Source organism: Scomber scombrus, chromosome 16 (genome assembly GCF_963691925.1).
Source record: "Scomber scombrus chromosome 16, fScoSco1.1, whole genome shotgun sequence".
Lineage (NCBI taxonomy): Eukaryota > Metazoa > Chordata > Actinopteri > Scombriformes > Scombridae > Scomber > Scomber scombrus.
The window spans coordinates 21,545,005-21,564,508 of record NC_084985.1 but is presented as its reverse complement, the minus strand read 5'-3'; the positions used below and the strand labels follow the sequence as shown (position 1 = coordinate 21,564,508).

Genomic DNA, 19,504 nt, shown 5'->3' with positions numbered 1-19,504 from the left:
CATTTTATTAATTTATTTGTTGTGCATCATTGAAGGCAATTTTAAACCAAAACTAACTTTTGAAAGAAACAGTAATAATTTAAGTTAAATTCATTACAAAATCAAAACAAAATACAGTATTTTTCAATTTAACACACTTGGGGGTTTGAATGCTGCAGCTTTTATCAGTCTGGTATGACCAGTATCTCATGGTGGCTAACGTTAGCTAGCGTTAGATTTCACATTATAGTCTAAATCCTCTATTAGTTGTAATTCTCAGCAAATGTTGGGGATGTATTTGTCCTAAAAACAGAAGTGACATGAAACAACAAGTACATTTTCTCAAATACTGTGCTTATGTAGAAATTTGAGCTGTTTATGCTTTACTTAAGTATTTTCACTTCATGCTACATAACAGGAAATGTTGTCTTTTTACTGCACTACTTTTGTTTAACAGCTTTACTACTAGGATCTGATCAAACGCTTCGGCTACCTAACATATAAAGATTTTACTGATTTAAGGTTATAAAATATAATGTACTGTTGTCGATTAAACTACAAAATAATGAAAATATGACCTTAAACTACAACAACAAAATTCTACTTACACATGAATGCATTTGTTATAATAATCCAATAATATAGTCTTTAATACAGTAAATCTCACAAGGGGTATATGTCTGAATTGGGACAATAACTACTATTGTACTTAAGTACTTTTGTTTAAGTTCAATTTTATGGATGGAGTATTTTCATAATGTAGTATTCCTGCTTTTACTGAGTACAGGATCTGATTTTTTTCCTCCACCACTAAAAACTGCTGAAGTTACATGCAATATTTGTTGAGAATGTCAGCTCTGATCAGCTTTAGCCAAAACATATGAATATCGACCTTCTCTCATACCACCTGAGTGTAGGTGTAATTTGTTTCTGTAGCATCTTTCTCTTCCTCTTTATCTCACCTTCATGCTCTTTCTGTCTCTATTTCCTCTCAATATTTATCACAGTGCAGCTCTACTATCGCTGACTCTATCGGTGTGTACGTGTCTTATGCATATCCTGTTTTTCATGTACTGTACCTCTCTCTGCTCACGTTCAAAATATACCGTGCTTGCCTTACATTGTGCTCCTGGGTTGGTGTAGAATACGTACACCAATGCAGACAAGCTGCTGGAGGCGGCGGAGCAGCTGGCCCAGACGGGAGAGTGCGACCCAGAGGAGATCTACCAGGCCGCCCACCAGCTCGAAGACAGAATCCAAGACTTTGTTCGCCGCGTGGAGCAGCGCAAAGTCCTGCTGGACATGTCTGTCGCCTTCCACACGCACGTCAAAGAGGTAGGCTGGGAGGGTGACGTAATGCTGAAGTGGATGGTGGGCTGCCTGTTTGTGTGGATGAGAGCTTTTACTGTTATTTCAAGAGGGAAATAATTAACAGAAGAGATGGAATAGGTGCATGTTCTTGTACTTTTAGTGAGTTAGTCACAGAAAGATGGACACTGTGCGTACTGAGGACATTTCTCTGGTCTACTCATTTGAAAAAGGACAATTAAGTGTTATGTTAATATTAATATAGTTATTGTTAATATTGATATTTGGGTCTCAAGTCAACCATTCAGTTTGGGTGCAGGATTCAGGAGTGATGTCAGTCAGTGGCCCCTCTCCTGTTTGTCTGCAAATGTGTGTGTGTGTGTGTGTGTGTGTGTGTGTGTGTGTGTGTGTGTGTGTGTGTGTGTGTGTGTGTGTGTGTGTGTGTGTGTGTGTGTGTGTGTGTGTGTGTGTGTGTGTGTGTGTGTGTGTGTGTGTGTGTGTGTGTGTGTGTGTGTGTGTGTGTGTTGCTTGGCCAGATTAAGATTTCACAACTCTAAAAAAAAAAAATATTATAACAATATATATACAGTATGAGAACTCTGCTGTAATTCAGCAGCTACAGAAAATAAACAACATTTCTTCACAAAAAAATGCCATGTTGTACCCATTTCATGTCTAAATTTGACACCTTCTCCTCATCTCCTACTCTGTAGCTGTGGACATGGCTGGAGGAGCTCCAGAAAGAGCTGCTGGACGACGTGTACGCAGAGTCAGTGGAGGCCGTCCAGGATCTGATCAAACGCTTCGGCCAGCAGCAGCAGACCACACTGCAGGTCACCGTCAACGTCATCAAGGAGGGAGAGGACCTCATCCAGCAGCTCAGGTAGAGAGCAATGTGACTGCATGACCTGACTAATAATGAAACCAGAGCAAGGAACGAAAAGGAAATGATACCTCCAAGTATACTGTAAACATATATGGTAAATCTAGACACAACCCACTATGGACGTATTCTTCGTTTAGTTATGAGTTATGCATGTCCTGAAACTCTGCAGCTGAAACTACAACAAGTATGTTATTGAAGTTATTGAATTTTGCCTGAAAGTGATCTGAAACCAAATTCAGTTTCGGTTCAAATGTGTATTTGAGTGCATAATACTAGTATCAGTTGAATGAGGTGGGAGGGGGAGTGAAAACCACAAACTGACACCAAGTAATCCTTTTAATCATTTCAAGAAAGAAAGCAACAGCAATTTTCAAATACCAGATAATAGTAGCTCTTTCAGCCAATTAGATTCAGTAAAGATATATATATTAAAAAAAAAAGAACATATTAAGGTCTTCTTACATAATTGTCTTCTTCTAGTCTTTCTTTTATTATTTCCAGGCATGAACAGCTTGCGAATTATGTCAGTCCAGACCTGAATACAGTAACAAGATTTCATGAAAACAAAATAGATGTAGTGCAACCATCAAAAAAAAGAGGATGGAAGAAGGTGTTAAAGAGGTGGATGCAGTTGACCCTCATTCTCCAATTCTATTTTTATACTGAGGATTTTCCTCTTCTTCCTCCCTCTTCATCCACCCCCCCTCTTTTTTCTCTCTTTCTGTTTTTTTTCCTCCATCTTTCTCTTCATCCTTCTCTCCCTGGTGTATTGGCTCCACAGTGTATTCTTACATAAGTCGGCCGTTTATAAGAGCTTGCCTAATTGTGTGGCGCTCTCCTCGGGAAAGCAACTGTAACTCTACACACCTTTGTCCTTGTGTGTTAGTGTGACAGTGTGTTCTGTACGCGTGCACACAAATATACATTAGAGCGTGGGAGTGCATCCGTCACGCTGATTAATCAACCTGAAGCTGATCACAATGCGACTGACCTGTGGTGTCTTTGCTTACTCATATTTTTGCCTCCTGTGGACTTGCTGTGTGTCTGTGTGTTCATGCATCATGCATGTGTGCATCTGTCAGATTGATGAGTCAAATTCGGTACGACCAGGTTAACGCTCCCACTCGCTCTGAACTCCTGACGCTCTGTGGTCTGTAGTTATGTGCACATGAGGGCTTAGAAAGTACTTCACATAAAACCAAAGAAACACCATCCACAGTTTTAATTAAATTAAGAATTAGCAATCCTTTTTTTCAATCTACTGATTTGCTGTATTATAGCTGAATAAGCCACTGCAGGCTGTGCTATGCAGCAGTTTTTAGAGCAGCTAAATCCGCTTGGCATCATTGGCCGGTCAGTGTCTTTATAGCTGCTTTTTTTTTTCTGCCTCTCATGGCTTATTGCTAAATTGTGTGTTTACTTGCCAGGGATTCGGCCATCTCCAGCAACAAGACGCCGCACAACAGCTCCATCAACCACATCGAGAGCGTCCTGCAGCAGCTGGACGAAGCCCAGGCCCAGATGGAGGAGCTCTTCCAGGAGAGGAAGATCAAACTGGAGCTCTTCCTCCAGCTCCGCATCTTTGAGAGGGACGCCATTGACGTGAGTCTGCTTGGGAGGTTGGAGAGTGTGTGTGTGTGTGTGTGTGTGTACTGTAGGAGTGTTTTTTACAGTGAAACGTTTTGAAATACAGTATCAATTATCTCCCCTGTGCTAGCTGGAAATAAAAAATAAATGTCTCCACAGTCATAAAGTCACAAAAAAATATAGTTTTTCATTCATGTGTGTTTTACTGCCCACTCAGTTTATGACAATCACACCAATAAAGCTCTAACAACACACGTTATTTAATAAACAAATCGTATGTCTTTTCTGTCAGTAATTTAAAAAATAAAATAAACTATATTGTGCCGTCCTCCCTCAGATCATCTCCGACCTGGAGTCTTGGAACGAGGAGTTGACAGGTCAGATGAATGATTTCGACACGGAGGACCTGACGCTGGCCGAGCAGAGGCTGCAGCACCACGCTGACAAAGCCCTGACCATGAACAACCTTACCTTCGATGTCATCCACCAAGGACAGGAGCTGCTGCAGTACGTCAACGAAGTCCAGGCCTCCGGTGAGTACAGAGACTCTATGAGCAGTCACACAAGCGCACAGAGTGACAAGATACAGCGGCGATGTGCCATCAAAAGTATCTAAAAGTCTATTTTCATGTCCCCACACTATCCAATCGTCTTAGATTAGCTTTAAAGTTTCCTTCCTTTGTTTGTTTTTTTTTTACATTTTTAAAATACCCTCCAGGCACTCAAACGTCTTCACTTTCCTGAAATATTTAAACATTAATCATCCGCCTGTGTGTGATCCTCCCATCATGAGCTCTTACATCACAAATGCTGTGAAGTACAAGTGAAGAGACGTTTGACTGTCACCCGGTTGCCACATCAGGCGCCGCTCGTCATCCAGCTGGAGGTTAAATCAGGACAGAACACAGCGTTTCTGTGTTGGCACATAAGTTTCATATTGATACTGTGTAGGTGTCGCGGGTTAGATTGGGTCAGCATTTTGTGATGAGAGGCACCCACTCGCTAACCATAATACCTCACCTGTGATCTCACATGCTAATAGGTGCTCTCTGAAACCGCACAAGGAATGGTTACATCACATCACGTGTATTGTGGCACACTGATTACATTATTCACAGAGCAGCCTTTAAAAACTGGTAAATATGCTTTAGTAGTAATTAAGACGCTCAAGGATAGAAGTATTCACCATCATCAGTATAAGTCACCATCATGATTCGTAACAGTTTAATGGAAGATAGACACAGCTGGGATGAATAAGGTCTACAGTAGAGTTAATTTGATGTGTGTCCTCCCTCCAGGTGTTGAGCTGCTGTGTGATCGGGATGTTGACATGGCCACGCGGGTTCAGGACCTACTGGAGTTCCTCCATGAGAAGCAGCAAGAGCTCGACCTGGCGGCAGAGCAGCACCGCAGGCACCTGGAGCAGTGTGTCCAGCTGAGACACCTGCAGGCCGAAGTCAAACAGGTACAACACACGCTCACAAAACTTTAAGAGTGATGGTTGGCGCCATCTTCAGGCCAAGAATTTACAGCCACAACACCATCTGTTACTTTTTTGAAGTTAAAAAAAAGGTTAAAACTAATGATTTGTTGTAATATTGGATTTGCAACAGTTGGTGCCATTTTTCCTTTGTTGTGTTTCTCCAGGTTCTGGGTTGGATTCGTAATGGCGAGTCGATGCTAAACGCTGGTTTAATCACAGCCAGCTCCCTGCAGGAGGCTGAACAACTGCAGAGAGAACATGAACAGTTTCAGCACGCCATTGAGGTTTGTTTCTTATCAGTTTCTGTCCATTATAGTTTCTTATTTCAAGAACACGTTATCAAATTTATCTCTCTGTCCCCCGGACTATTAGCAAGGCTGAACTGTGATTTCATGCCATTAGCTGCTCGTACATTTTGTTAATTCTACTCTCCTACTTCCTCCCTACAGAAAACCCACCAGAGTGCCCTGCAGGTTCAGCAGAAGGCAGAGGCTCTGCTCCAGGCCAACCACTACGACATGGACCTGATAAGAGACTGTGCCGAGAGCGTAGCATCCCACTGGCAGCAGCTCATGCTGAAAATGGAGGATAGACTCAAGCTGGTCAACGCCTCTGTGGCCTTCTACAAGACCTCTGAACAGGTAGGAGATGCCACGGAGGTTATCTGTAGTTTAAGCATTCAGTTTGAATATTTCCACTTTATAAATGTTTCACAAATGTTTCTCCCTGCAGGTCTGCAGTGTGCTAGAAAGCCTGGAGCAGGAGTATAAGAGAGAGGAGGACTGGTGCGGAGGAGCCGACAAACTGGGACCCAACTGTGAAACGGACCACGTCATGCCCATGATCAGCAAACACCTGGAGCAGAAGGAGGCCTTCCTCAAGGTAACACACAGAAAATATCATCAGAACTTGACCCTAAATTTTCTTTAAAGTTACATATCTAATCCCAGCATATCTGTGTGTATGTGTGTATTAATCTTTTGATCAGGCGTGCACTCTGGCCCGAAGAAACGCTGATGTCTTCCTCAAATACATGCACAGGAACAGCGTCAATATGCCCGGCATGCTGAGCCACGTCAAAGCACCGGAGCAGCAAGTTAAAAGTGAGTATCAGAAAATGCACTGAACATTATCTAGAGGAGGGAGTTGGAGAGATTGTAGAGTAGCTCAACTGAAGAAATAGAAATCACAAAATGAAGTACTTAAACAAATCTGAGGTTTTGTTGTGTATTGCCAGTATGCAGCACTGATTTGGATGTTTGCTGAATCTCTGACTTTTATGTCGTTGTGTTTAGACATCCTCAATGAGCTGCTGCAGAGAGAGAATCGTGTTCTCCACTTCTGGACCATGAGGAAACGGCGACTGGACCAGTGTCAGCAGTATGTGGTGTTTGAACGCAGCGCCAAACAGGTAAAAGACATATGCACGCTGTTCATTTTGGGTCAAAACAGGTGTCACACAGTCTCTTTATCAATTTTCTTTCAACACAAACACTCTGTTGTTATACACTTTGACAAGAACTGCATCCTCTTGGCTGTGTTTGTGTGTTTTCAGGCTCTGGAGTGGATTCACGACACCGGAGAGTTTTACCTGTCCACACACACCTCTACCGGCTCGAGTATCCACCACACGCAGGAGCTGTTAAAGGAACATGAGGACTTCCACATCACAGCTAAGGTTTGCATCAGACGCACGTCAACACTCACTGAAGTATGTCAGCGTGTCCTTTCATGTGACACTTCTTCTCCCTCTTCTTCAGCAAACTAAGGAGCGCGTGAAGCTGCTGATCCAGCTGGCTGACGGCTTCTGTGACAAAGGCCACAGTCATGCCGGTGAGATCAAAAAATGGGTGACGGCTGTGGACAAACGCTACCGGGACTTTTCCTTGCGAATGGACAAGTACCGCTGCAGCCTGGAGAAAGCACTGGGCATCTCGTCAGACTCCAACAGAGCAGTAAGCGTTCTTGCGTTTGAGGATCCACCAAAATAGGAGATTACAGGTGTTAGAAAATCATTGTTTTTGGGTTTTATTAATGACTTAATTCTTCCTCTGACAGAGTAAAGATCTGCAGTTGGACATCATTCCAGCCACAGCTCCAGGCTCAGAGGTGAAGCTGAGGGATGCTGCTCATGAGCTCAACGAGGAGAAACGCAAATCAGCACGCAGGAAGGAGTACGTTGTTTCCCTCTGTTCCCCGCTAGTTTAGAATAATTTAACAGATAAAGGAAAGCATTAACCCCGCCTTGCTTAAAGCTCCACTTATGTAGAATACGTGCAGTGCCTACAAACTAAAGACAGCAAGTCAGCGTTTTCATGGCATTTTCCTCCTGCCGGATTTTTTTTTGTCATTACCGCAAAGCGCGTGTAATTAAATTATTGGCTCAGTGCCTAAAATTAAAAACGTTTGCTTAGCAGAGCTGCAGAGCGGCTACTGGGATGGTTGATTATAGGAAGGTCGCAGGTTTAATCACTGCACCAGTCAGTGTCTTCTGTCAACAGCAATGTCAACACCGAATCCCATCTATGTCCAATTGTTATAAGTGGTTCCGAATAAGGGGGAGAGTTAAATGTAAATTGCGTGTCCGTAATGGATTAGCGTGATTTAAGTTTTTCCCTGCATCCGTTTTGCTGCGCCAGCACCAGAACTGCAGACACAACAGCCGAGCTCCACCGGAGAACAAATGAATCTTTTCGTGTACTACACAGAAGAGAGAAAAAAGGGGAAAAAAAGGAGATTGCGTCATTTTATAAGAGCGGCACAAATCACGAGCATGATTTCACTCATTCATGGCTGGTTTATGACCATGTTTTATGGCCCGTAACTCTTTCATTATTCATTAGCGTAAATGGATGAAGCAGACAGGCTGGAAAGGAGCTATTGGCACGGCGATTTATTATTCACTGGATGAGGACAGTATGACAATTGCTGTTTTTGTGTGTGTGTGTGTTCAGGTTCATCATGGCTGAGCTGATTCAGACAGAAAAGGCCTATGTGCGAGACCTGCGGGAGTGCATGGATGTAAGTTCAGCGTCAACAATCAACCACCAACGTTGACTTGTTTTACAACTTTTCATATAAATTTGAAACTGTATCAGAAAGCTGTTGAATGATTCTGTCGGTTTTATCTCGTCACGCAGACCTACCTGTGGGAGATGACGAGCGGAGTGGAGGAGATTCCTCCAGGAATCATCAATAAAGAGCACATCATCTTTGGAAACATGCAGGACCTCTACGAATTCCACCATAAGTAAGCACAAGCATTCTACTTTTACTGAAACACACGTCTTTAGCGTTATGGGTAATAACAGAGAGAAACTGAAGTCCTCAAATTTATGAAAGTAAGAAAAAGTTATAACAGGGTCCAAGCCCCCCTGATGCAATTCAATTCAGATGTGGTAAAATCATCACATTAAAATAGATTTTCTTTCCTGCTTCCTCAGCATCTTTCTCAAAGAGCTGGAGAAATATGAGCAGCTACCAGAGGATGTCGGCCATTGTTTTGTCACATGGGTACGTATCATTTGTTCTCCAGTATTTGTATCTCGTGCAATACAGAAAGTTTGATACATACTTTAAATCAGATGTTTTTCATATTAAGCGTGTGGATTGTAGGTTTTAAAACCTGCTTAATCTCTTGATCGCTGTCAGTTTTCATCATCATCCAAGTTACAATCATAGCCAAACATGTTTTTCTCTTCTGCTTCTCCTAGGCTGATAAGTTCCAGATGTATGTGAGTTACTGTAAAAACAAACCCGACTCCACTCAGCTCATCCTGGAGCACGCCGGGAACTACTTTGATGTTAGTAACGCCTCTGATTGTTAAAATGAAACTGGATCTCTCGTCTTTTGCTTCCAATCACAACACTGTGTTTCTCTCTGTTGGTGCGAACAGGAAATTCAACAGAGGCACCGACTGGCCAACTCGATCTCTTCCTATCTGATCAAGCCTGTGCAGAGAATCACTAAGTATCAGCTCCTACTGAAGGTAAACCACCGTGTACTCGAGTCTCACTGCTGTGCTGTAGCGGCCGTCTCCATGGTTTCTTGTCTTAATGGTTTCTGTGTGTCTTTTGTAGGAGCTGCTGACATGCTGTGAAGAAGGTAAAGGGGAGATCAAGGACGGCCTAGAAGTGATGCTCAGTGTTCCTAAGAAAGCCAACGATGCCATGCACCTTTCTATGCTGGAAGGTGATTAACACTCCTGCACATCAGTCATTATATCGCTGTGATATTTTTCTGTAGGGCCCGACTGATACTGGATTTTAGAGGCCGATGCCATCACCGATATTAGGGAGCAAAAAAATTCAGATTTTGCTATTTTGGCTGATAATGTTATATGTACACAATATATAGATACATACACATTTTTAGCAATGGTCCCTCAAATGTGGTTGTCAAACACCTGTGACAAAATGAATGGTAATTTAATAATTATAATTATCTATGAATAAAACATGCATATATTAAACTTGAATTAAGAAAAATTCAAATATACATAAAATTATGTTTATATAAATTTAAAAAATAAAGAAACATACCAAAAACACAACACATTGGCTGATACTGATATATCTGTGATAGGTCAATATCGGCCGATAATATCGGTCTGGCTCTATTTTACTGTAAACGTCATTTATGAGCTTAACATTCTATCCAATGACAACTCCTTTCAGATGAGGGGACGAGGAGACTTTTAAGAACTCCGGTGCTTATATTCTCCTCTTTCCTCCAGGTTTTGATGAAAACATTGAGTCACAGGGCGAGCTGATCCTCCAGGATTCCTTCCAGGTGTGGGATCCGAAGACGCTGATCCGTAAGGGTCGAGAGCGTCACCTCTTCCTCTTCGAGATGTCTCTCGTCTTCAGCAAGGAGGTCAAAGACTCAAACGGCAGGAGCAAATACATCTACAAGAGCAAACTCTTTGTAAGTCGAAATTTGGGAGGTTTGGAGGTTTATTAACTGAATTAAGAACAATGTAAATAAAGATCCAATCAGATTTTTATTGCTAGATGACATAATAAACTTAGATTACCTTTTAGCTTTATTTTGCAGTTCTGATATCCTCTACTGGTTACAGTTGTTAACACGTTTTTTACGAAATACAAGTAAATCTAATTGCCTCTACTTGATTCACCACTTGAGACCGTCTCAATTGTTTCAACACGTCACACCATATTTGGAGCGAGAGTGTCTAATCTGTGACATTCCTCCTTTTTGATAACATTACCAAAGATCCTTCTCACATCATTTCTATATCTTCTATATTCCCAGACTTCAGAGTTGGGGGTGACAGAGCACGTCGAGGGAGACCCCTGTAAGTTTGCTCTTTGGGTGGGACGCACCCCAACATCAGACAACAAGATTGTGCTCAAGGTAAAACTCTCTTCCTCTCCTCTGTTCCTTCTTAAAAATACCCTTTTTATGGTTTGACCGATATGAGTTTTCAAAGGCCAGCACAAACATGAAAAACTATTTATAGAAGAAAACATTACAAGTAGCGAATGTCTGCCCTTCATTTTTATTCTCAAAGTTCCAAAAACTCATATAACTCAATTAATCCTTAAACTTTTATGTTGGTGTGGAGGATGTCACTGACAAACCAGTGTCTGGTTTTGTTTTAAAAGGCCAGTACTGAGTGTTGGAAAATCTCTATATCGGGCTAACCCAGTTTCTCTCTCTCACCTCTATTACCTTTCTCCTCATATCCAAATCTTTCCCGTTATTCTCCGATGTCTCGTTTGATTTGCATGAGCAGCTTCAAGGTGGCCGAGAAGCTTTTGTGTAGTCCCAGTTTCCTCTTCAGTCTTGTCGTTGCTTTCTCTTCTCACTCTCTCTGTTTTTTTTTCCTCCCTCTGTCTTCTGTCAAGTCTCTTGTCTTCAGGGTTAGATCCCGCTTTGTTCTACCTGTTAACAAACACAGGCACATCTGTATATCTGGGGCTGTGTTTTCTGTGGATGTTTGTATCTCGAATTCTCTCTGTGGGCTGACATGCTTCCGCCAACGCTGCTGACACCGATTCAACTCCCGAACGCCCACGATCTCTCCCTCACCCCCCCATACTGGCTGTGTGCCACTTTATCAAAGTGATGAGTCGCCATCTTTCTCTAAGCAGTAAAAACCTGCTTTTTAACAATTTGACCGCCATTACAGGAGCAAGGAATTTGATATATTTTAATTTTCATTGTAAAATTTTCTCGAAACATCCTCGTGGGTTAGAATTGGTGTCAGCCGTTGGAAGAGCACGAAGCCAAAAATCCTAACACATTTAACTCTGAGCATCACAACTCTATTATACATGTCAACTACTAAACTAACCGCTGAGAAGCAGTCATGTGGTATGTGCATTGTAATCAAAGTGTGTCTCATTACTAACTACACATGCTCTCACACACACACATACACACACACACCATCCATAAGTCCGCTGCACATGTAATCGGGCTACATTTGTCGAGGCAGATTTATCAGTGTTTGTACGTTTTTTATTATGTCAAACCATTTTTGTCAGCATTTTTTTTTTTTAAAGAATACTAATAATAATAATGTCCTGTACATATTCTAAAACCAAACCAGTGAAATTCTCTATTTTATATTTTAAATTCAAAGCTAAGTCAGGGATCCAAACACGGAGCGATGGTGAGTACAAAATATCCCCACAACACAGCCCTTCAGCAACTTCACACAAGCCTGACTCCAACTCTTGGCATTTCTTCAACAAATTTCTTTCCAATAGTGTGGATGGGTAAAAGCAATACATGTGATCCATAGCAGAGACATACTTTATCACAGGGGATGGGCTGAAAGGTTGTGAATAGTGTAGTGATATGATTGTACTTGTAACTCAGGGGCTATGTGGAAAGATTGTGAAGTAGATCAACTTCACCATTTGTTGCAATTGACTTTGCATGAAAACTAGCAAGCAAGAAGGAGGAAAAGTTTACATAGTTAGTTAAAAGAAATTGATCCACAGTTGGAATTGCTTAAAGTAATCTGAATAATCAGTGATAAACTAATTGAAATGGTTAGATAAAAGTTTTGGATCGCCTAAACCAATGGAATAGTTAGATAAAAGTAGAATAATGGAGTATAAATTGCTGCCATGGCTCAGTAAAGGTTGTCCAATGGATAATCAGTTGAAATAGTAGCTGAAAGTAATGGAGAAATACTGCTACTTCCAGTGGTGTAAATTCAAGCTTGATTAAATTGACAATTCGGTCATATGAAAACATTATTGTAGCACTATCCAATTTAAAAAAAAAAAAACTAATATGTGAATTCATATCCAGCTTTTTTAAAATCAATTCAAATAAACAGATTTGAAACATGACAGGTGGCGTCAAAGAGGGGTTACTAGAGTTCATCTGACAGGGCTGGGGGAGGTATGTCTTACAAACACTGGGATCACTGTTGCAGGGGTTCACAGCTGGAGAGGGCTCATATAAAATGTAATTGATCTCAAAAACGCCCTCACCAGTAAATTAACATTTGATAAGAGATGACAAGAGGTAAATTCAGACTTGTGTGAAACACACAGAGTGAAACAAGAATTCCAAAAGGAATTTAATTTCCAGACAACACTAACCTGTGACCTCTTGCACCCCCTTCATCGTTTGACCCATAACAGGCATCAAGCATTGAGAACAAGCAGGACTGGATCAAGCACATCAGGGAGGTGATCCAGGAGCGCACCATTCACCTCAGAGGGGCCCTCAAAGAGCCCATTCATATTCCCAAACCAACCACAGCAAAGCATCATAAGGGCCGAAGGTAAACTATTGCCAAATCCAACTAATGATGCACATTTGTACACAATGCATTGGTTTTAAAACAATAAAAAAACCTCATTGAATTGCTTGTGTGTGTGTTTGTTAGGGATGGAGAGGACCTGGACAGTCAGGGTGAAGGCAGCAGCCAACCAGACACCATCTCTCTGGCTTCCCGCACCTCACAGAACACACTGGACAGCGACAAGGTGAGACACACACAACCTACCACAGGTGTAGTAGTTCAAACCTGCAGATTTTGTAGAGGAATGTGTTTCACATCTTTCAACACTGTGCATCACTGCATCTTGAACCATCTTCCTGTTCATGTAAGCCAGCATCCTTCCTTCCTCCTTTTCTCTCTCAGCTCTCGGGTGGATGTGAGCTCACCGTGGTGATACACGACTTCATGGCCAGCAACAGCAACGAGCTGACGGTGCGGCGTGGCCAGACGGTGGAGGTTCTTGAGCGGTGCCACGACAAGCCAGACTGGTGCCTGGTCAGGACCACAGACCGCTCCCCTGCACAGGAGGGTCTGGTGCCCTGCTCTGTGCTCTGCATCGCTCACTCCCGCTCCTCTATGGAGATGGAAGGCATCTTCAACCACAAAGGTACAGTTTGTGGAATGAAAGGTGAATTTTAATGTTCTGTGCTTTGAGACCTTCACATCCCAGGGGCTGAAAATGCTTTTTTTTTTTTAAATTTTGAGGATTAATAAATTATTTAGCTTGGCATTTAAACATTTTTTTTGTATTGTTAGCAAAGCCACAGACAGAAAACAAACTAAAACGTTACTTTTGCACATTCATTGTAGATTTATGATTTTAAAAAGTCAATAGAAAACAAATCTTTACAGGACATAACATGCACAGTAAAAGCTCTCCCTTTGTGGATCTTTTTAACTTTAACATCTGTCTTTGTTTTACAGACACACTGTCAGTTTGCAGTAATGACTCCATCATGCCAGGGTCGTCCGCAACACTTCAACCAGGTCACGGTATTGGCTCTCACACTTCACCAGGGCCAAAACGACCAGGTATGATGCACTTAGTCATGCTTTCTGTCTCTCAACCACATCAACTCCAAATGATGTTACGTAATTATAGCAAGAAACATCAGATCAGTCTCACTTTTGTCATTTTACACACAGTTTTTCACAGACGTTACTCCTACTTTAGTAATACTGGATTTAGGTCAAACTAGACTCAACTGTCAAACACTGTGCAAATAAAGCAAGTTTAATTCATTTTTTTAATTCACGTTATTCTACAGCGTGGTTTAAATTTGTGATTCTGTACAGCAGCAAACTGATTTTTGGTGCGTTTCCTAGGTAACACCCTGCGGAAGTGGCTCACCAGCCCTGTACGCCGGCTCAGCAGCGGCAAGGCAGACGGCCACGTGAAGAAACTGGCTCACAAACACAAGAAGAGCCGCGACGTGAGGAAGAGCGGGGAGATGACCATGTCCCAGAAAGACTCGGACGACAGCGCCGCCACGCCTCAGGATGAGACCGTGGAGGAGGTGAGTACACCATCCTTCTGTAGGACACAAAAACAGGTCCGTAGAGAATTATTATTGAACTTCCGGTTTACTTTCTGGTGTTGCAGAGGGTTCGTAACGAGGGACTGTCGAGCGGCACGTTGTCCAAGTCCAGTTCTTCAGGCATGCAGAGCTGCGGGGAGGAGGAGGGCGAGGAGGGAGCAGACTCTGTACCTCTGCCTCCGCCTATGGCCATCCAGCAGCACAGCCTGCTGCAGCCAGAGTCACAGGATGATAAGGTGAGGGGATGAAGGGCTTTACAGCAGGGAGAAAAGGGATGAAGGGGGACAAACAAGGGGAAACTGGAAGAAGGAGAGGTTGTGATTTTGGGCAGCGGCACAACAACTGAACACACTACAGTCTAAATCTGAATGAGTTTAGCTTTAAACTTTAGGATTTGTAGTGGTAGCCCCCTTTTGATAGGTTCACAGTCCTTTTTTTCAATTTTAGGTCAAATTGCTACCAAGTTTTTGTACAGCAGGAAGTCTGTTGGTCTTTTTGACAGTTAGCATTTTAGTCTAGAAGGGACACAAGTGTTTTAACAATAGGTGGACTTTAAAATAAAATGCCAACTGTCATCGAACATCAAGTTGAAAAGCTTAAGAGCACTTTTTCTTTACTTTTTCAATTTTACAGTGGAAATCATGAACAAAATTGGACAATTTCCTCTGCTGAATCGTGCAGAAAACTCAACAAGATTGACAGCTTTAACAGCCTTTATGTATGATAAGTACATAATCGGGTGAAATTGGTGCAAAATACCAAATCTCACCTGCTCCAATAGGTGTTAAAAGCAGAGACCTGACCCGATGAGATAAATTAAACTTCCTACGCAGGTTTTTTTTTTTTCTCTTCTCATTGCAGTTATGATTTCTATTTCGTGCAGGTTACATTTTTCGCTCATTTCACACTTTTTTCCTCCCTCCCAAGAAGGACACTTCCCGACACGGTTTTTGAGTGACTCCTTTAGTTTCTGTTATGCATAACATTTTTTATGGCATGTTGCATCATATTCTCCTCCCTTCTCTTCTAAAGCAGTAAGTCAATGAAAACTTTATGAGGAAGCCCAAGTCTCCTCTTCCTCGACTAAAGCGGAGACCTCTCTGACACTAATTTCTGTTTCTCTTTTTTTGTTTTGTTTCCTGGTTGTATCGTTTGCTGTTTGCCATGCTGTAGCATTACCTTGATTTATGTCCTGTCTTTGCTTTGTCTCAGTTTCCATACCTCTCCATCTGAAATGCCCCGATTTTCCCCCCTCTGTCTCTTCCCTCGGTCAATTCTTCAAATTCTCTCTGTTTTTCCCCCCACGCTCTTGGTACTCTTCAGCTTTAAAATGCTCATTTCTAAAGCGTTTTCTTCTTTCATTTTTACTACAGATTATTAAAAAGGAAGTAAAGCTAGAATCTCTTGGCTTTTTTTTTTAGACATAACCTTCTTCAATTTATCTGTACTCTTACACTTAATTTTTGTATTTTTCTTAACTCTTGAACATTCCTGAATTTCTTTAGTGCAATCTTGCTTCCATCTTTTTATAGTTTCTCTTCTTTTGACTTACACTTTCTGCCCTCTTTTTCTTCAACACACCGCTGTAATGGACAGTCACCCGGCAGATCAGCGAGAACATTTAAAGGAAAAATGTAGAGAGGCTGCATATAGCTTTGAGCTCTAAGTAGAGGGCAATAGAAGTTTTTAAATGTATGTTAGTAAAAATGCGCCCATTTATACCAATTTTTAAGCAGATTTTGTAACGACTCGAGCCTGTTAGAAAGACACAGGACCAAAGCTTTTTTTTTCGTGCATGTTTATGTGTAAAAGGTTGAGAGGAGAATTACAGGAGGATTATGGCGAAGTGAGATTTTAAAAGAAAGAAAAAAAAGACTTAGGTATCCTTAAAATAACCTTTGGCATCCCTGTATGATAATCTAAATATGACCTGACCCCACACTGAGGTGAAAATTTGAAAAGCCCACCCCCCGCCCCCCTTTGTGCACGTCATCCCCGACCCCCTACCCACCCACCCTGCTCACCAACCCCCCACCCCCCCCCGCCCGCTCGTCCTCATCTCCCTTTTACCCTCTGTGCGTTTAACCTCATTACCCATGCGAGTAATTGGCATCTCTAAACGCTGGCGAGGGCCAGAAGGGCCCACAGCCTCACCCAGAAACCTAATTGGGGAAAGTCTTGAAGCACAGCACAGCAAGGGTGAGAGTCTCCTGAACTATATATATATATATATATATCTACACATACATATATGCCTCTGTCATTCTCGCTCTGTTAGCATCCTCTCTTTATTTCAAAAGGCTGTTCTTCATCACTTCAGAAAACAACAAAAAACATCTTTCCACCCAAACATCACATCTTTTTTTTTCTTTTTCTTTTTTCTACCTCCTCCCCCATCACAACTTTCTAACATTTTCACATTTTCCCCATTTTTTTTCTTTGTCATTTCATTCACCCACTTTCCGACCTCATGTATTTACCGTTTCCTGAATTTCATATACTTTTCTTCTCCCTTTCTTTAAACTTTAAGACTGAAACCCAACATTTTTTTTGGATCTCTCTTCAGATGAAACATTTAAAAAACATTTCCACAGTCATGGCTCGCTCAATTAACCTTCAGCTTCAGGGAAAAAAACTCAACAAAAACAAATCTTGTAATGAATCTTTTTTTTTTTTTTAATGGTTCATAGGGTAATGAGGCAAGTCATTTTGCCTTCTCTTTATGGACTAGTTGGAATGTATGTGTAACGTCACATTTATAGGTTCAATGAGCCTTTAAGTTTTATTCTAAAAACTACAATTAGAGTATTTATTTTTAAGTGTAAGAGGGAGAACGAGTCTGTTTATTAAAGAAAAAGTTAAATTATGAAGACAGAACCAAAGGTGTATTCAAAGCAGCTGAAAAGGGTTCTGATGCTTGTTTTTTTCCCTCCATCTTATGCCTTCTTCTGTTTTGCGCAGACCTCTTCTCGTCTGTCGGTCCGTCCATCCAGTTCAGAGACGCCCAGTGCCGCAGAGTTGGTGAGCGCCATCGAGGAACTGGTCAAAAGCAAGATGGTAGGAACAGTCAGAGGAAAAGAACACACAGACCTTGGTGTATCACAGCTGATATTCTGTCATGACTGTTTTCTGCCCATGAGTTTGAATATATCTTCAAAGGTCTTGATTACAGTTAAATGATGTAAAATACTCCTTGAAACTGGCAAAGAAAAGTGGGATAGTGGGGATTAACCAACTTAAGAACTCAACTTATTTGAACAAAACCCTGTCTAGTTCTGTGTAGATGGTATCAGCTGACTGCCTAAAGCTGTGAATTTATATTGAATATGATATCTCTTCATACTGTGTATCACCAAAATGAACTAGCTCAATCAACACAATTTAAAACATTAAACTTTTTTCCTTTTTTTGCACTATATTTCTCACACTTTCATTTCTTCTTCTTCTCCATGTTCCAGGCCCTGGAAGACAGACCCAGCTCACTTTCAGTAGAACAAGGAGACAGCAGCTCCCCCTCCTTCAACCCCTCCGACAACTCCCTCCTCTCCTCCTCGTCCCCCATTGAAGAGATGGATGAACGCAGGACCAGCATCCTCAAGAAGAGACAGTATGTTCCACTTCCTTCATCTCCATCAGACACATAAACTAGTGGATTTGAACTTTGTTTCCCCTTGAATTTTAGTCACGTGCCTGTTTTTTTTTTTCTGTTGCTGTAGTTACATTCTGCTGGAGCTGGTGGAGACGGAGAGAGATTACGTCAGAGATCTGGGCCTTGTGGTGGAGGTGAGTTGATGCTCTGTCTGCACAGAAAGCGCTTGCAGACCACCTGTTGTAAATCTGTGTTAATAAATATATCTGTGTCAATCTTCAGGGCTACATGAGCAGGATGAAGGAGGAGGGCGTCCCCGACGATATGAAGGGGAAAGACAAGATCGTGTTCGGCAACATCCATCAAATCTACGACTGGCACAAAGAGTAGGTGACTCACATGTAGACAATATGGAGCTTTCTCAGCTCAGATTCACTGGCTCACTTCCTCCTATCTCGTCTCTCTTTTTTGTTCAGTTTCTTCCTCGGGGAGTGTGAGAAATGTTTGGAGGACCCTGACAGACTGGGACCACTCTTTCTCAAACAGGTTTGTCCTCAGTGGTATGAACTTCTGCCTTTGTTACACTTGTATACATTTGATCATCTTGTAATCGTGTGTGTTTTTTGCATCCAGGAACGGAGACTAAACATGTACGTAGTGTACTGTCAAAACAAGCCCAAATCAGAGCACATCGTCTCAGAGTACATCGACACCTACTTTGAGGTACGGGCCAATTTATTTAAGAAAATCAAACATTATGAGACGCACAGCTGTTGCCTGAAAAGCCTTCTCAATGACCTCTGACCTTTGACTCTGTATAGGACCTGAAGCAGCGGCTCAACCACAGACTACAGATCACAGACTTGCTCATCAAGCCCGTCCAAAGGATCATGAAGTACCAGCTGCTGCTGAAGGTAGGTCTGCTATAAATACAGCAGGGGGTGCCAGAGCTCCAGCTACACCTCCCTCATGATGTGAACACCTGAAACCGTTGAGTTAATATTGCTTTTTTCTGTTATAGGATTTCCTGAAACACTCTAAAAAGGCTGGGCTGGAGTCGATGGAGTTGGAGGTAAGACAAGAGATCTTTATCGTCGCTGTTAGAACACAATGAAACTTTGTGGCTCTTCAGAAAAAAATAAATAAATTGAAACATCAATAAAGACGAAAGATACACCTCAAAATCAAGCCAATCATGTTCAACAGTCCCATTAACCTTTTGATTATTTGTGACCCTTATAGAAAGCAGTGGAGGTCATGTGCATCGTCCCGAAGAGGTGCAACGATATGATGAATGTGGGCCGTCTTCAGGGATTCGATGTAAGAAATTATATTGAATTGTGACGAAAAGTAACGATTCAT

At 41.8% G+C, this 19,504-nt stretch overlaps 1 protein-coding gene across 4 annotated transcripts in view; it reads left to right on the top strand.

Annotated features, from left to right (window-relative positions):
* The window catches only part of LOC133997001 (triple functional domain protein), a 73,216-nt gene that overhangs the window by 44,963 nt on the left and 8,749 nt on the right, over window positions 1–19,504 (top strand). For 2 of the 4 annotated variants that reach the window (XM_062436536.1, XM_062436535.1), the window contains exons 14-50: window positions 1,123–1,314; window positions 2,001–2,170; window positions 3,601–3,775; window positions 4,098–4,293; window positions 5,059–5,225; window positions 5,408–5,527; window positions 5,693–5,884; window positions 5,976–6,125; window positions 6,232–6,346; window positions 6,539–6,654; window positions 6,799–6,921; window positions 7,004–7,198; window positions 7,302–7,417; window positions 8,198–8,264; window positions 8,384–8,493; window positions 8,687–8,756; window positions 8,957–9,046; window positions 9,140–9,232; window positions 9,324–9,435; window positions 9,980–10,170; window positions 10,519–10,620; window positions 11,855–11,884; window positions 12,873–13,015; window positions 13,121–13,220; window positions 13,379–13,622; window positions 13,940–14,047; window positions 14,342–14,532; window positions 14,619–14,789; window positions 17,515–17,610; window positions 18,012–18,160; window positions 18,270–18,336; window positions 18,425–18,528; window positions 18,619–18,688; window positions 18,776–18,865; window positions 18,964–19,056; window positions 19,164–19,214; window positions 19,385–19,462. In XM_062436536.1, coding sequence (XP_062292520.1) covers window positions 1,123–1,314; window positions 2,001–2,170; window positions 3,601–3,775; window positions 4,098–4,293; window positions 5,059–5,225; window positions 5,408–5,527; window positions 5,693–5,884; window positions 5,976–6,125; window positions 6,232–6,346; window positions 6,539–6,654; window positions 6,799–6,921; window positions 7,004–7,198; window positions 7,302–7,417; window positions 8,198–8,264; window positions 8,384–8,493; window positions 8,687–8,756; window positions 8,957–9,046; window positions 9,140–9,232; window positions 9,324–9,435; window positions 9,980–10,170; window positions 10,519–10,620; window positions 11,855–11,884; window positions 12,873–13,015; window positions 13,121–13,220; window positions 13,379–13,622; window positions 13,940–14,047; window positions 14,342–14,532; window positions 14,619–14,789; window positions 17,515–17,610; window positions 18,012–18,160; window positions 18,270–18,336; window positions 18,425–18,528; window positions 18,619–18,688; window positions 18,776–18,865; window positions 18,964–19,056; window positions 19,164–19,214; window positions 19,385–19,462 — 4,647 coding nt within the window. The remainder of the gene's footprint in view (window positions 1–1,122; window positions 1,315–2,000; window positions 2,171–3,600; window positions 3,776–4,097; window positions 4,294–5,058; window positions 5,226–5,407; window positions 5,528–5,692; window positions 5,885–5,975; window positions 6,126–6,231; window positions 6,347–6,538; window positions 6,655–6,798; window positions 6,922–7,003; window positions 7,199–7,301; window positions 7,418–8,197; window positions 8,265–8,383; window positions 8,494–8,686; window positions 8,757–8,956; window positions 9,047–9,139; window positions 9,233–9,323; window positions 9,436–9,979; window positions 10,171–10,518; window positions 10,621–11,854; window positions 11,885–12,872; window positions 13,016–13,120; window positions 13,221–13,378; window positions 13,623–13,939; window positions 14,048–14,341; window positions 14,533–14,618; window positions 14,790–17,514; window positions 17,611–18,011; window positions 18,161–18,269; window positions 18,337–18,424; window positions 18,529–18,618; window positions 18,689–18,775; window positions 18,866–18,963; window positions 19,057–19,163; window positions 19,215–19,384; window positions 19,463–19,504) is intronic. The other 2 variants (XM_062436537.1, XM_062436538.1) reach the window with 1 other exon arrangement.